The 15322-nt window shown below is 38.8% G+C and overlaps 2 protein-coding genes across 2 annotated transcripts in view; both read right to left on the bottom strand.

Annotated features, from left to right (window-relative positions):
- LOC120517149 (protein kinase C alpha type-like) overlaps positions 1-2292 on the bottom strand; it is a 77183-nt gene extending 74891 nt beyond the window's left edge. Inside the window, exon 1 of the mRNA XM_039739300.1 lies at positions 2286-2292. The gene's annotated coding sequence lies outside the window, so the exon portion shown is untranslated. The remainder of the gene's footprint in view (positions 1-2285) is intronic.
- LOC120517211 (centrosomal protein of 112 kDa-like) overlaps positions 1-15322 on the bottom strand; it is a 196823-nt gene that overhangs the window by 5601 nt on the left and 175900 nt on the right. Inside the window, exons 22-23 of the mRNA XM_039739378.1 lie at positions 1129-1191; positions 760-909 (exon numbers count right to left, since the gene is read on the bottom strand). Of these exons, the coding sequence (XP_039595312.1) occupies positions 760-909; positions 1129-1191 (213 nt within the window). The remainder of the gene's footprint in view (positions 1-759; positions 910-1128; positions 1192-15322) is intronic.

Genomic DNA, 15322 nt, shown 5'->3' with positions numbered 1-15322 from the left:
GCTTCTCTCTACGTCTTCGGCCTTACTTGTTTTGAATTTCAATTCCAAAGGCCATATAGAATACAATCACCAGACTTATGACTGCCTGCCTCATTCCATCCTAAAATTCTACTGAACAACAGAGTATAAAAAAAAAAAAACCTGAAACAAAGGCCAGTCTCAGCTCCTTCTGCCTGTGGAACGAGAGGAATCTGTGCCTTTGATGGCTACCCTGCAGCTTTGAAGCTCACAGCTAGCAAACAGCTTCAGGGCCTAACGGGGCCACTCACATTCAAACACAAAACAGCATTCTTCCCCGCACCTAAATATCTGCTCTGTTCTGTGCACACACTGACAAATGGCTATTAACTCCTTCAGTTCATGACACGGAGGAAAAGAAAGGAATGCCTTCAGGTGCCCGGGGCAGCTATGCCCACCTGCAGCTCATGGCTGATGTGTGATACTTGGCTATCGTGTGTCACACAGAACAGCTGCCTGACCTCTTCATCCTCATCACAAACTCAGAGGGCAAGAGGCTGCTGAACACACGCCGATGGGCAGCCTGGCATCATCCTATCAAGTTTACCCATGTCCTCAACAGTGGAATAACAAGAGTGATGATCCATAAAAGACATCGGCCAGTATGGAAATAAAAGGAAGTCCCGAGCAAACGGATTCAAATGTCACTCACACATCAAGGAGCCACAACCAGCTTAGGGCACTACCCATATATGAAAGAGCACTGCAAGGGTGGGTATGGTGGGCTGCACAGTTACCTACCTTACTTTTCTTCTCATGTTCTCTTTGAAACTGCTTCTTTTCAGCATCAAACTGTTTTTTGGCTTCATGAAACCGCTGCTCGGCAGACATCTGCTGACGAGACAGGTCCTCGAGGGCACTGGCCAGTGCTGTCTGGAGCTCAGCAATAGTCTGCAGAAAGACAACAGGTATAAATATAGAGAGATTTTCTTTTATTTACTGGTACTTTGTTTCTTCATCCTGCTGGTCTTCTATAAGCATCACTACAGTTCTACTGTAGGTGTTGGCACACATGGCTCTCAGTAATGAGCTGATCCACTGACAGATGACATTAAGTTAGATGGGATTACAGCGAAAGTGGAATCTCATGCAGCTGAAAAAGGTGCTTACTTCTGATGACCTCACCAGCTTCTGGCCACTCTCTCTCTCGACTTCTTTTATCCTGTTGTTGGCCTGTAGAGGGCAAAACAAAAAATGTTAGCCAGCAGACATTACTGTTAATCCTATACAAGTACATGTGACCCACCAAACAGAGTGCAAAGCTAAACTCTGGACAAAAACCCGCTATCTAGATGAGGACAAGAGCAACTGGACAATAAGGAAATCGATAAGTCTACAGACTCTTAGAAACAGACTCCTCTGGAAGAGTTAAAAGCAAGTGTCATAGGGTAAAAGATCAAAAACAGTCAGCAATTACCGCAAACAATCACACACTTCCTACATATCTAAAAGGGAGTCAGATTTACAAAGCTTTCGTATACACAAAAAGAGGCCCAAAATGTGCAAACACAACTTTCCACACAGAAGTTGGGATTAATATAAGAAAATCTGAGAGGAGAACTTACCGTATATACTCGCGTTTAAGTTCTCCTGTGGATAAGTCAGGATTTGATTTTACCATATAATTTCCAGTATTTTATAATGTCAGGCGTATAAGTCAAATGTGGAAAACTCACGCTATTGGTCCAAGAGATTATGATATGCTAACGCCCACCTGAGAGAGTAACCATGGAGCACTCTGCCTTTTTTTTTTATATATATTGTGCCTACGTGACCACCAGAGGTGGGTAGAGTAGCCAAAAATTGTACTCAGGTAAGAGTACCGTTACTTCAAAATAATATTACTCATGTAGAAGTAAAAAGTAGTCATCCAAAAAAAATTACTCAAGTAAGAGTAAAAAAGTACTACTCAAGTATGGAGTAACTGTTTGAAGATAATAAATGATTTATTTTTTAGAAATGTTGTAATAAGACAGACAAAAATATAAAATAATGTGCAAATTCTGCTGCTTCCAAATAATAAAATTAAAAATGAGTCAAAATAAATAACATCTTTACAAAATAAAGATGCACAAATAACACAAAGTTCCAAATTTCAGTTTTTCACAACAAAGCTTTTAAAGCCGATACCTACAGTAGGTAACATTTATGTCTGAACAGTGCAAACTACTTACAGTGACGAGATATCCTGTACACTGACAGTATAATACTGCATATGCTCTTGCCCTTCAAATAGCACAGCTGATAGAAAATAACATTAGAACAAGGCAGCTTGTGCACGTACACTTGACTGGCCAGTCGCAGATAGTTGACACAGACTGCTCAGCCAATCGAGCGCAGCAGGCCTGCTCAGTGGGGACTGGGTGGTCTCTTGGTCTGGAACCCCTACAGATTTTATTTTTTTTCTCCAGCTTCTGGAGTTTTTTTTTTTTTGTTTTTTCTGTCCACCCTGGCTATCAGACCTTACTTATTCTATGCTAATTAATGTTGACTTATTTTTATTTTTTATTGTGTCTTCTATTTTTCTATTCTTCATTTTGTAAAGCACTTTGAGCAATATTTTTTGTGTATGAAAATGTGCTATATAAATAAATGTTGTTGTTGTTGTGCCTCAGAAACCTGAGTTCGATTCCCCGCTGGGGAGAAAGTGATATATATATATATATATATATATATATATATATATATATATATATATATATATATATATATATATATATATATATATATTTAACCTCAAACGGACATAAAATTTATAAATTGGTATGCACTGTCAGTTAATAAGATCGTTATATTTTCATGTGGGATGTTCCTTAAAAAATATTTTTTAATAATTGAGACTGCAATTAACATGAACAAGTGTCCTTGTAACTGTTATTTTTAAGATTCATAAAACAGACAGAGAACTGCGTAATAGAGAGACAGACAGACAGACAGACAGACAGAGAAGTCACTAGATATATAAATAAGCAGGGAAGGCACTGTATAATAGATATATAAAAAAACAGCTAAGGGGATAGATATATAGATAGATAGGAAGGAAAGTTACTATATGATAGGCAGACACGGAAGCTGCTATATAATAATAAAATTACTATTATTACTATATACAGTAGATAGACAGGGAGTTCACTGTATAAAAGACAGACAGAGAAAGCACTGCTAAATGAAAAATGGAATAGCCTTTTTATTAATCAACAGATAGTTTAGGAAGGCCAGCAGATAGTGAGAGTACATGTAGATGTGAAAATCACTAGACAGACAGACAGATATGGAAGGCACTGTATAACAGATACAAAACTGTCAGAAAAAACAGGGTATACAGTAAGTAATATACAGGCAGAGAAGCCACTAGATAGGTAGATAAATAGAAAGACATAAAAGGCATTATATAAGACAGACAGATAGATAGGAAAGGCACTATATACTTGGCAGAAAGGGAAACCAAAAAGTAATAATACTATTATTACTACAAAGACAGATAGACAGGGAATTCACTGTATAATAGGCAGACAGTGAAGGCACTATATAAGAAAACAGACAGAGAATGCATTAGACAGACAGATCTTAGCATTAGCAATATATTAGTTTTATTATATATATATATATATATATATATATATATATATATATATATATATATATATATATATATATATATATATATATACACACATATATACAGTATATGTGTGTGTGTGTATATCTGAGATTTAAGTCAATAAAATAAATGAAAAATGATTCAGTCTGTCTGTTTATTATTCAATACATGCTGCAGGAAAGCAAGAAGGCCTGTAGACTACATATAGATCTGAAAGGCACTAGATAGACAGGTAATAGGAAAGTCACTATATAATAGATGTGGGATGCTCTTTTTTTTTTTAAAAAATAAATTGAGACTGCAATTAACATGAACAAGTGTCCTTATAACTGTTCTTATTTTTAAGTCCTATAAGACATACACTGCCAGACAGATCACTGAATAATGCACAGACAGAGAAGCTACTAGATAGATAAACTGGGAAGGCACTGTATAATAGAAGATATAAAACTGTCAGGAGAAAAAAACAGCTTCAGGGATGGATGGATAGACAGACAGATATGAAAGGCACTATATAACAGGTGCTGCAGAAAGACAAGCAGGCAGTGAGAGTACATTCACATGTGAAAGGCACTAGATCAGGGGTGCCCACACTTTTTCGGCTTGTGAGTTACTTTTAAAATGACCAGGTATATATATATATATATATAGTGGTGTGAAAAACTATTTGCCCCCTTCCTGATTTCTTATTCTTTTGCATGTTTGTCACACAAAATGTTTCTGATCATCAAACACATTTAACCATTAGTCAAATATAACACAAGTAAACACAAAATGCAGTTTTAAATGATGGTTTTATTATTTAGGGAGAAAAAAAATCCAAATCTACATGGCCCTGTGTGAAAAAGTAATTGCCCCCTAAACCTAATAACTGGTTGGGCCACCCTTAGCACCAATAACTGCAATCAAGCGTTTGCGATAACTTGCAATGAGTCTTTTACAGCGCTCTGGAGGAATTTTGTCCCACTCATCTTTGCAGAATTGTTGTAATTCAGCTGACAGACAAGTCTGACAGACAATTTTCAATCTGCTCTGTAGCGTATGCTGTCAAGTTGTGCACATGCCTTCCACTGCATCTCAACTGCGATTTTAGTTCCCTCTCCTTTCTCTTTCTCTGATCGCTTTTCGGAAGGAAGTCAGTTTCGTAGTTTTTATGAACAGTTCGAAAGTGCCTTTCCACATTTTCCTTCTTTGGAATAGCATGATAGACTGACAGATCAGACAAACGCACTTCGATTGTGACATTGTGAGAGAATAAAATCCTCTTCCAATTCCACATCCAGCCCATAAACAATTTTTTTAGTCAATATAAACTGGAAGGCTAACTAGATCACTTAGATAGCCGGAGTTTTGCAGTAGCTCGCGCGTTTGATTGTGCGTGTGGGATGACCAATGTGTCAGACTGGCCGCCCTGTATGTCAATCAAGTGGCAAATGCCATGGGAGGATGTATGATAAACTAACATTTAACATTTTTATATATAATGTATATGTATTTTACAACTCGGAGAATTGTCAAAAAGAAATACATTAAATCACATATCAATCGACACATGCTGCACGCAGGCAAGTGGGCAGTGAAAATGGAGATAGATGTGAAAGACGCTAGATAGATTGTATACAACAAGCAAAAATAGCGACCACTTGATAACAGTATTAGCTGTAATCAATGAAAGCATGAATTAATCAACAGAAATAACCGCAATAGACATTTTAAACTTAACGATTTACTTAAGAAAAAAAAAAAGAAAAACGCCCCAGCACGTCTATGAAAGCAGATGCTTGCAGGCAGGCAGTCAGGCAGGCAGAGCGGCGAAAAGCGCAGAACAGCGCCCCCTGAAACGGAAGTGGCAGAAAATAGACCGCATTGGTTTAGCACTACCATAGAGAATGAATGGGAAATGGTTTAGGGAATTTTAGCTAAAGAATACGTGGTGGCCGCGCGGGTTAATGGAAAAAAGGTAACAATTCGAGTGTTGCCCAATGTAGCAGAGTAAGAGTAGCGTTTCTTCTTCACAAATGTACTCGTGTAAGAGTAAAAAGTATGGTGCAGTAAAACTACTCTTTGAAGTACAATTTTTTAAAAAAGTTACTCACCTAAATGTACCAGAGTACATTTCTCAGAGTACTCTGGTGACCACACAGTAATGCCTGAACTATTCCGAAGCGGCGTTTGCACTGATTTGTGTTTTTTGTGTCTCACACTCTCATACACCTTTATTGTAAGAGCATCCCTTATCTACGATGGAGTGTTCGATCAGAAGAAAATATGAAGCTGGTTTTAAATTAAAAGGCATTGAAGTGGCAAAAGAAATTGGTAACTGCGCTGCTGCAACAAAATTTGCTGTGTCTGAGAAACTAGTGAGTGATTGGAGGAGGCAAGAAGATGTAAATAAATAAATAAATAAATAAATAAAAACTAAGTGTTGCATTTTTTAAATGGCGTATAAGTTGGGGTCTGATTTGATGATCGATTTTTCGGGTTTCAAAACCCAACTTATATGTGAGTATATGCGGTATGTATACTTACAGCAACACTGATCAATCCATACGCACCATTTTAGTAAAAACACCACCCCTGATCGAGTAGGAAAATGCAGCCAAATGAGCGACGTGACGACTCAGGAGTATAATAATTCATATCATTATAATGTGCGCTGTCGTGACAAGTGATGAACATGATGCGCAAGCTGTATTTTAGTTCCCTTTAAAGTGGGCCAATGCTGCATATTTGCACTGAACAACTTGCTTGTTTTTTTGTCAAGTTTAAATTGGATACCTGTTGTCACTTTTCAGGATCAGACACCAAAGTGCAATAAAAACAAAGATGTGACTCACTCCCTGCCGACAAAAAGCTCTAAGTCTCATGCCCTACAGCCTGTTCATAGCTTAATGGTTTGATATGACAAGGCTTGTTTAACGCTATATGAAGAGTATGCAAATTGCCATATACGAAGATAACAAACTTTTAGGGTCTTTTTGACGTCCATGATGATGGCTGAATTATGAACCAATTTAGACGTCAAAGAGCGACTCTTTTTGAACTATACGCTGAGTAGGCACTGGCATTAGAAATTGAGCCACACTTGTGCGTATGCAGGTTTTAAAAAAGGCTGGCTTTCTGGCAACAGGCACCTATCAGAGGGACCTGGACAACAAGTTAGGAATATCTTGGCCAAGCTTCAGCTCCTTCCTCCCTGTTGTGCTGGAAGCTGACAAGGCACAACATGCAATTTCCTTACAGTGTGGGTGCACAGGTCAGCATAAAAACACAACTCGCGCCAGTGTCTAACGTAATATTACACATCGCAATAAGGGTTCCTAGTGAGAATGAAGCTGCTTTTGTTAACCCTAAGCAGTTTCATTCCATTAATTTATAAGTCATCTGTGATGCCAAGATGAGACTGATGAACAATCAGGACTGCTGTGGCATAAAGCTACATAGAAAGGACAGGTCGAAATCAGGGAGAGCGTAGATGTGCTTTTTCTGCCTCACGTTGCACACACACTCTGCCGGTGAGGCGGGATGCTCTTCATTGCCTGAGACTGGACCCTTTTTCATTTTAGGTATGGTGCGGCTCACCACATTCACAGAAGCAGTAACATGTTGCCATTAAATCTATTTGTGTTTGTTGGTGACGCCCGTGCTTAGGCCACAAAATATTTGTTCTTTGTGTGCCTCTGGTTTAGAGATGAGAACTTCTGTCTTACACTGCTTGATGTATCAGGTGAGAAACTGCTCTACCGGCCAATCAAGGTCTGCAGCATCATCATTGCATATGTATGAGGTTGATCTGCATGCTCCTTATATGGTTAAATATACTGCATCTGCGTAAACCATGCTGTATATAGTTATTTCAGGGTGCATTCATGAATGCACATTTACAAGAGGATTGTGATCTATAAAGGCAAATTGCGTACAAAAAGTGTGCACTCAAGGTTTTGTAAATTTGATTTTTGTGCCATATGCATGTTCCAGTTTTTTGGCTTACTTTCACTATCGAATGAGACACCTAAAGAGCAGTCCCAGTGACATGAGCCAATAGCTTGAATTGAGACTTGAAATGGATTTACTTCTGTCTCATTGGAATCATCAAAACCTCATTAGTGTGGTTTTTACAGTCTCCATGGTGCCACACGTCCATTGTAGTGGGCAACACTACCGAGTTAAAGGATTGAATTTGATCTGCCACACATTAGTTATCTGTGTGAAATCCCAGTTCAGGTTATTCCAGTCTTAGTTGGGCCCTTATAAATAGAGAGACACATAGCACTTCATTACAAAGTAACAGGGGTTTTACTTGGTGTCTAACAGGAGGTAATTTTAAGTATACTGCACAGGACATCAGTACCATTAATTCCAATTTCAGTAAGGTGGTTTTACCGGGACTCTAAAACTCAGTTATTTTGGTCCTACTATGTGGGACTACAGAACAAAATTACTTTGTTCTTAGTGTGGTGCTAACAGTAAGTAACAGTGGTTTTATGAATTTTTTAAATCCGAGTCAATTTAGGCACAGTAACCTATGAGGGACTCAGTTGCCAAGTCATTCCAATCTAGGTGGGATTTGAGGATCATCAGACAGAGCTTATAATGGATCTCCCACACAAAGCAAAGTTATTCGTACTTTCTGGGACCCTGTATTATGCCTTTCCAATCTTAGGGGGCATCATTAATAGATGACAGTCATTTAGTAGATCTCTAATGTCATGTCTTTACAATTCTACTAGAATATTTACCATAAGTAATTAAGGTTCTGCTGGGAATTTTAGCGGTAAAAAACGGTACCAAAGAAAATAAGAGGCATCTTCCCACCTCACCTAGCTGGCAAACATGTGCGCCTCAACGCTATAATATCTATATATACTGCGTGTGTGTGTGTGTATATATATATATATATATAAATAAAATCCACTGTCTGTCCACTTTTCATGAGACAACTACTTAACAGATTTACATTGGGTTATTTTCTATAATTTGCTTGAACATTCCAGTTGATTTTGCGACTTCTCTCATCACATTAAGTATCATATCACAGATTTATGTGCACGAATTCGACAGAAAGGCTGTGGGCTGAGGGGAGGGTGGCCTCAGGAGTGGGGAGCCGGACGGGCCCTCCTCACTCATGCGCCAGCCTCCTTTCGAGTTGCTGTACCTTTCCCACGTGTTGGAATGTACCATGCCTCCGCTTAGCTAGCGATACCTGTTTTTTCAGCAGACATTATCATCTAGAGATTGTTAAAGAGTTAACGTCTGACATTTTTTAGAGAGAGATCAGAGCTACGTGTGCTTTAGAGAGTACCTGCTCATTGGCAGAGATATCACGGCCACGTGCTCTTCTGCCCACGTGGGGGACGCTCTCTTGTCAGAGCTGAACACGATCAGACACAGTGCCAACGTTTCACGTTGGAGCGTACCTACCTTCCATTTGGCCAGACATACCCTGCCAACTTTTTATATTTTTGGCAAAGAGATCACAGCTACATTCTAGGCCCGATAGTAAAACCAAAAATATTGCAAATCAAGAAGCCCTCGGATACGAACACTATCAATATAAATTCTCAATACAAATTATTAAATTTTTTTTTATTGATTTTTTTAAAGTTTGTCCTGTTTCACTACTGTGTGTGAAGAGCTGCGGGGCGGGGGGTGTGGGGGGTGTTTTCAGCTAGTATAAATATAAAAGCCTGATGTGAATTAGGTATAATACATAAATTAAATCCTAGAATCATAGAATTCCCCTTGGAATTACTATCACGCTAATAAACAACTACCCTTGAAGCTTGAAAATTCCCTTTTACTTTTGGTAACAAAATTCTAGTACTGAACCATTTTAAAAATAGTTTTTAGGAACTTTTCCTGCATTTTTACATAATACTTTGCAACCCTAGCCCATTCGGCCCAATTAAGCAATGCCTATTCACGTAACCTGCATGTCTTTGGACTGCGGGAGGAAATGAAAGCACTGGGGGATACCCACACGTACATGCAGGAAGGACACAGGACATGAACCCTGGTCTCCTTGTTCTGAGGCAGCACCATGCTGCCCCCCTGTTAAGTTCTAGAGCATAACTGCTATTTACCACATACGCCAACTAAGCTCTACAGTGTGATGCTTTTTCATTGTAAAGTTTTTCAGAGATTTAGAGTGTAGAAGTCTGGCATGTTCCAAGTTGAAACAATTTCTGCACAAAAATGGCATATATACATCAAATCTTCCACAGCAAATCTACATTTAAACAATTTCTATAAATTAAAAAAATATATTCTGCTCACACTGACACTTAACAATGGAGGCAATGGGGCACAAAGCACCACCAGAAAATAAAAGCCTAAAAACATACCAAATACACCCTCTTAGAGTTTCAATAAAACATTCCTTCCGAGTTTCCGACGCAAGATAGTGACAACAAAAGGGATCTGGACGTAACCATTTTTGTTCAGGGGCAACTGGGCAACTCGGTGACATCCTTTACCAGTTAGGTAATAGTTAGGTTCAAAGATATTTTTTAATTATATTTAAATGACAACGTAGGGTGCCGGAAAATCCACAGATTTACCTGCTTTATGAGAGCCCCAATACGTTGAGAGTAAAGATATTCCTAAAGCCATACTAGCAGGCCACCTTTTGTATTCTAAATATCATTATCATATGATTACAATCATTACAATTTACATAACGGATCAGCAATTTTGGTTGCAGAAGATAATGTAAGATAGAGTTTTTTCCATCTGCAGAATAAAGTTTGTTCATCAATTATTTAAATTTATTTTCAACATTTTAAATCACGTTGTCATTTAAATATAATTAAAAAATCTCTTTGAACCTAACTATTACCTAGCTGGTAAAGGATGTCGCCGAGTTGTTTTTCACCAAGTTGTTCCTTCACCGGGATGTCTGTTGCCCAGTTGCCACTGAACCAACCATTTTATCACATATTCCTGGTGCTATTGTTCTCATGGCAAGGATAGGTTTTCTATTCACTTGTGCAAGTTCTCACATAAATATGGGAACAGGTCAAAACCACATGGCATGAAAAGTTTACCGTGATTTTAGTTTCGAGGAGAAACCAGGCCCTGGGAGTGTGAAAGGTTCTGGTGACAAAAGACAAATGAGGTAGTGCGCACAGAAGAACCTCAAAATATTGTTCGAAAATGACATGCATAAGCTGTTTTACAATGTATGTGTGATCGCAAGATATGGATCAATACTGTCTTGGTTTGAAAACGGGACATATTCTGTATGCGTTATGCTTTTATTTTCCAATTGAAATTCATGCCCCATTGCCTTCATTTTAAAGCACCAGTGAGGACAAGATATTTTTTAAAATTTACAGAAAACATTTCATTTCAGAACACAATTTTGTGTAGCAAATGCATATATGCCATGTTTCTGAAGAAATAACTTTGATTTGAAAAATACCAAACTCATTCTTTAATTACCTGCCAAGATACAGTACAATAGTTATTTTCCATAGTGATGTACTGAAACATAGACTATTGTACAACTTGGCTGAAACCTTGAAATAGTTCTGTTTAGGCCAAATGTTGCAGTTCCACTCAGACAAACAAAATAACCGTTACATGCAATTTTAAAGCTGAGGTCCAGAGTACAGTACAATCCGTGCCATAAACTTTTACTACATCCTGGAATGCAGTACTCATTGCGTCATCCAGACATATTGCTCTCCTGAGAGTAGACTGCATTGCATTAAATAGCCCTGCTCATTTCTACAGCCTATTATTCACCAAGCCATGACAGGCTATTAAGTTCAAGATTGTAGTTCTCATTTAGTCTCTATGCCCTCCCAGGTTCTGCTAGTGTTTATTAAATCATACTGTAATATTAGATTAATATAATTCCCAACCTCCGGGTCTCTCCTGGAAATTAACCTTAAAAAAAGCAGGTTGGTCCAAAGAGTGCCAACGAAACTGTAATCGTTTACCACAGGATCAACATCGCCTTAGATACGGGATATACAGTGTATTGATATCTGTATATTGTGATATGAAAAAGAAAACAGACTCTCTTTCAATTATATGGTTTTACATAGCTGCACATTACTAACAATCAGGTTGCCACCAAATCCTAAACGCGTATAAATCTAACCTCAGGTGAGAAATAACGCACAACAGAATCTACTTTGTTATTTATGTAACTAATAAAATGAGCCAACAACCAAAAGCCAAGTGTGAAAAAGTAAGTACACCCCCTTGTAGCATATAGAACCTACTCTAGTAATAATAATGAAGTAATCGTTTTCTCTATGGGTTTATTACTTCCTTACATCGTACTGGAGAATATAACAACACTGCTTCAGTTCGTTCATATTTGACATTTTATGTTTTACAATTCCCAAAGGTCCATGCAAGTAAACATTTCACTGTATTCTGTACATATGACAATAACCTAACCTAATAAGTATATGTCCTTGTGTCCAATAGATGGCGCATCACAAACATTAACACTACTTTGATAAATGCAATCCCAAATGGCATGTTACAGAGACATATGCATCACATGGTGCATTATAAACACTAACACCGAGGTCTATGTTGATTGCTTAGATTTCAGATGATTTGCCCGTCGATATCTCATTTACTTCTTCCCTCACTCATGAACAAGACATCGAGATACAGTAATCCCTCGCTATATCGCGCTTCGACTTTCGCGGCTTCACTCTATCGCGGATTTTATATGTAAGCAAATCTAAATATATAACGCAGATTTTTTGCTGCTTCGCAGGTTCTGCGGGACAATGGGTCTGTTTACTTCCTGTACATGCTTCCTCAGTTGGATTGCCCAGTTGATTTCATACAAGGGACGCTATTTGAGGATGGCTGAGAAGCTAACCAATCAGAGCACGCAGTTAAGTTCCTGTGTGCTGAATGGCTCAGCGACGGAGTGCTGAATTCGATTCTGCGGCGTTAACCAGGAAGTCTCGTCTCGCTCATTCAGCTTCAACGTGTTTCACTGTGTAGAGAGTTAATTTTTGTGCTCTTTTGTGTTTATCTTTGTGCATAGTCAAGCCCTTCATTGTGGCTCCAAAATGATCTGTTCCTGCTACTGCTTCAGGGGCCGTGCCCAAGCGCCAATGGAAGATGTTAACGATTGCCGAAAAGGTAAACGTTTTGGATTTGTTGAAGGAAGGGAAAAGGTACACTGCTGTAGGACGCCATTACGGCATCAATGAGGCAACGATTCTTTTTATTTAAAAAGCAGGAAAGGAATATAAGATCTATGGCCACAGTGTCCTTTTAACCAGGGTGCAAAACGAGTTGTAAATGGATGTAATAAGGCAGTAGTCTGGATGGAATCTGCTTTAGGGATTTGGATTGAAGAAGAACAACGGAGGTGCTACACAATCGCCTGAAGAGGCTTCTTTAGAAGGGCTGTAACGCTCTCCTTTGTTGTGCAGTAAAACTAAACTCATCATTATCGGACAAGTTATCATGTCATTGTTGGTGAGTAACCATAATTAATTTTCTACTTACAGTACTTAGTACATGTACGTACGTTTAGTGTCACTGTACACACATTTACTGTATACAATTTTTCTTGCATTGTACGCATTTATTGCTGGTGGCCTGTCTATCGTAATGGCTGTAACATATGTGGTATCTGAGACACTCGATATCTTGAAAATAATATTTAGGTTTTACTGTATATAAACAGTGTGCTTACATACATAATTTCAATGAATCTTACCTAATATCTAAGGGAATACAAAGGGATTATGCTGTATAACTGTGCAGGGAATATTTATAAACAGTGTGGGAGAGTTTATAAGGGCTTAAAATATATAAAAATAAACATACAAACATATGGTTTCTACTTCGCGGGTTTTCACCTATCGCGGGAGGGTCTGGAACGCAACCCCCACGATCGAGGAGGGATTACTGTACTTCAAACCCCCCACTTGAGTTAGTACCTCAACCTGGACAGGACACTCTATCCTTTTCTGGCTGAACACTATGACCTGAGATATGGAGGTGCGGATTCTTATCCTGAACGCTTCACTCTCGGCCGCAAACCGCCCCAGTTGCACACCTGAGATCACCACCAGATGAAGCCAACAGGTCCACTTCATTTGCAAAAAGCAGAGATGTGATCCTGAGGTAACTGAACTGGATGCCCTCCACCTCTCATCTGTGCCTACAAACTCTGTCCATTAAAATTGTCAACATTGACAAAGTGCAGCCCTGGCACAGTCCCACATGCAATGTGAACAAATCTGACGTTACGCTCTGGTTGTACAAGGACCAAATAACCAGTAACAGCGGGCCTGGTACCACATATTTCCGTAGCACCTTTTACTGGACACCCAGTGGGACATGGTCGTATGCCTCAAAACTATACATTGGTTTGGCACAATTCCATGACCCCTTCTGATGAGGATAAAGAGCTAGTCCAGTGGTCTATGAACAGGAAGAACTCTACATTGATCAATGAGGCCTGACCACCAGGCAGACCCTCCTTTCTAAGGACCCAAGAATTGACTTTTCCAGGGGGGGTCGAGTATTGTGATTCACCTACAGTTGAAGCACACCATTCAGCCCCACTCTTAAAAAATCATCATAAACCTTAAACAATATTTGACTTGTAAGTGGAAGTTCATGCAATTTACAGGGGTCCTTACGCAAAAAGGAAAAGAAGAAGCCTATAAACCTACAATGAGGTGTGGACCTGAACTGTGATCTGTCCATTCCATAACCTGGAAATATCAAATTATTATATCAAAACTGAGCACCACCTGCACATTTCATAGCTCAAGTGAAGTGTTAAATCAAGTGGCTTTTTGTCATGCATACACCATATTCATGAATACTGTGACATTAAATGACATTCCCCAGCACTGTGGTGCAACATATACATAAACACAGGACATGTGCAAGACGAGTAAAGAACTATACAATAAATCAATACAAAAATAATAAATAATACATTAGTGAAAAGACATCAATCATTTGAAATATATAGTCATAAATGAATAAATAAATAAATAACAACTAATAATAAAAAAACAACATTAGTAACAAGTGTAACAAATGTACTGCATATAAATAATCAACTAGGAGCAGATCTGAGCACAGAGGGCAGAGTTTAGTCTGGACAGCCAAGGGGTAGAAGCTGTTGGAGAACCGGAGAGAACAGGTTTAGATGCTATGGTACTTCCTGCTAGAAGGAAGTGACACAAAAAGACCGTGAGAAGGGGTGAGAGCAGACCTAGTTTCTTGGGCCTGATCCTATTTTATTATCGGGTTCCATCTTTTTTTAGTTTTACAAATACATATGGTCAAGATTTGCAGTGGTGAAAAGTATTTTAAGTCCAAAGTAGTATTTAAAAGTAAGATGCCCTGTATTAAATAGCCCTCACATTTTTCGTTTCCCTTATACGTATATCCCAGAAGCATTTCATACAACTGGACTAGATTAGGAGCAATGCTGAGTACGGCCACACTTGCTCATAGAAGTTACAGTCATTGTTAAACATAACTTGGAGAACATGCAGAAAATATACAGAGGTAGTGAGAACAGTCAGAAGTGTCCTGGCCAGGATTATTATAAAGGAATCTGGATCTCTGAGGCAGCTATGCCAGGCCACATTTAATCTATGGGCACAGGGCAGACTAGTCCATCTCATGGTGCCCACATACGCGCATACACACACGCACACACATGCACAAACACAGAGCCACAAA

Source organism: Polypterus senegalus, chromosome 17, assembly GCF_016835505.1.
Source record: "Polypterus senegalus isolate Bchr_013 chromosome 17, ASM1683550v1, whole genome shotgun sequence".
NCBI lineage: Eukaryota > Metazoa > Chordata > Cladistia > Polypteriformes > Polypteridae > Polypterus > Polypterus senegalus.
Note: the sequence above shows the minus strand (reverse complement) of the source record. Positions and strands in the feature narration are given on the sequence as shown.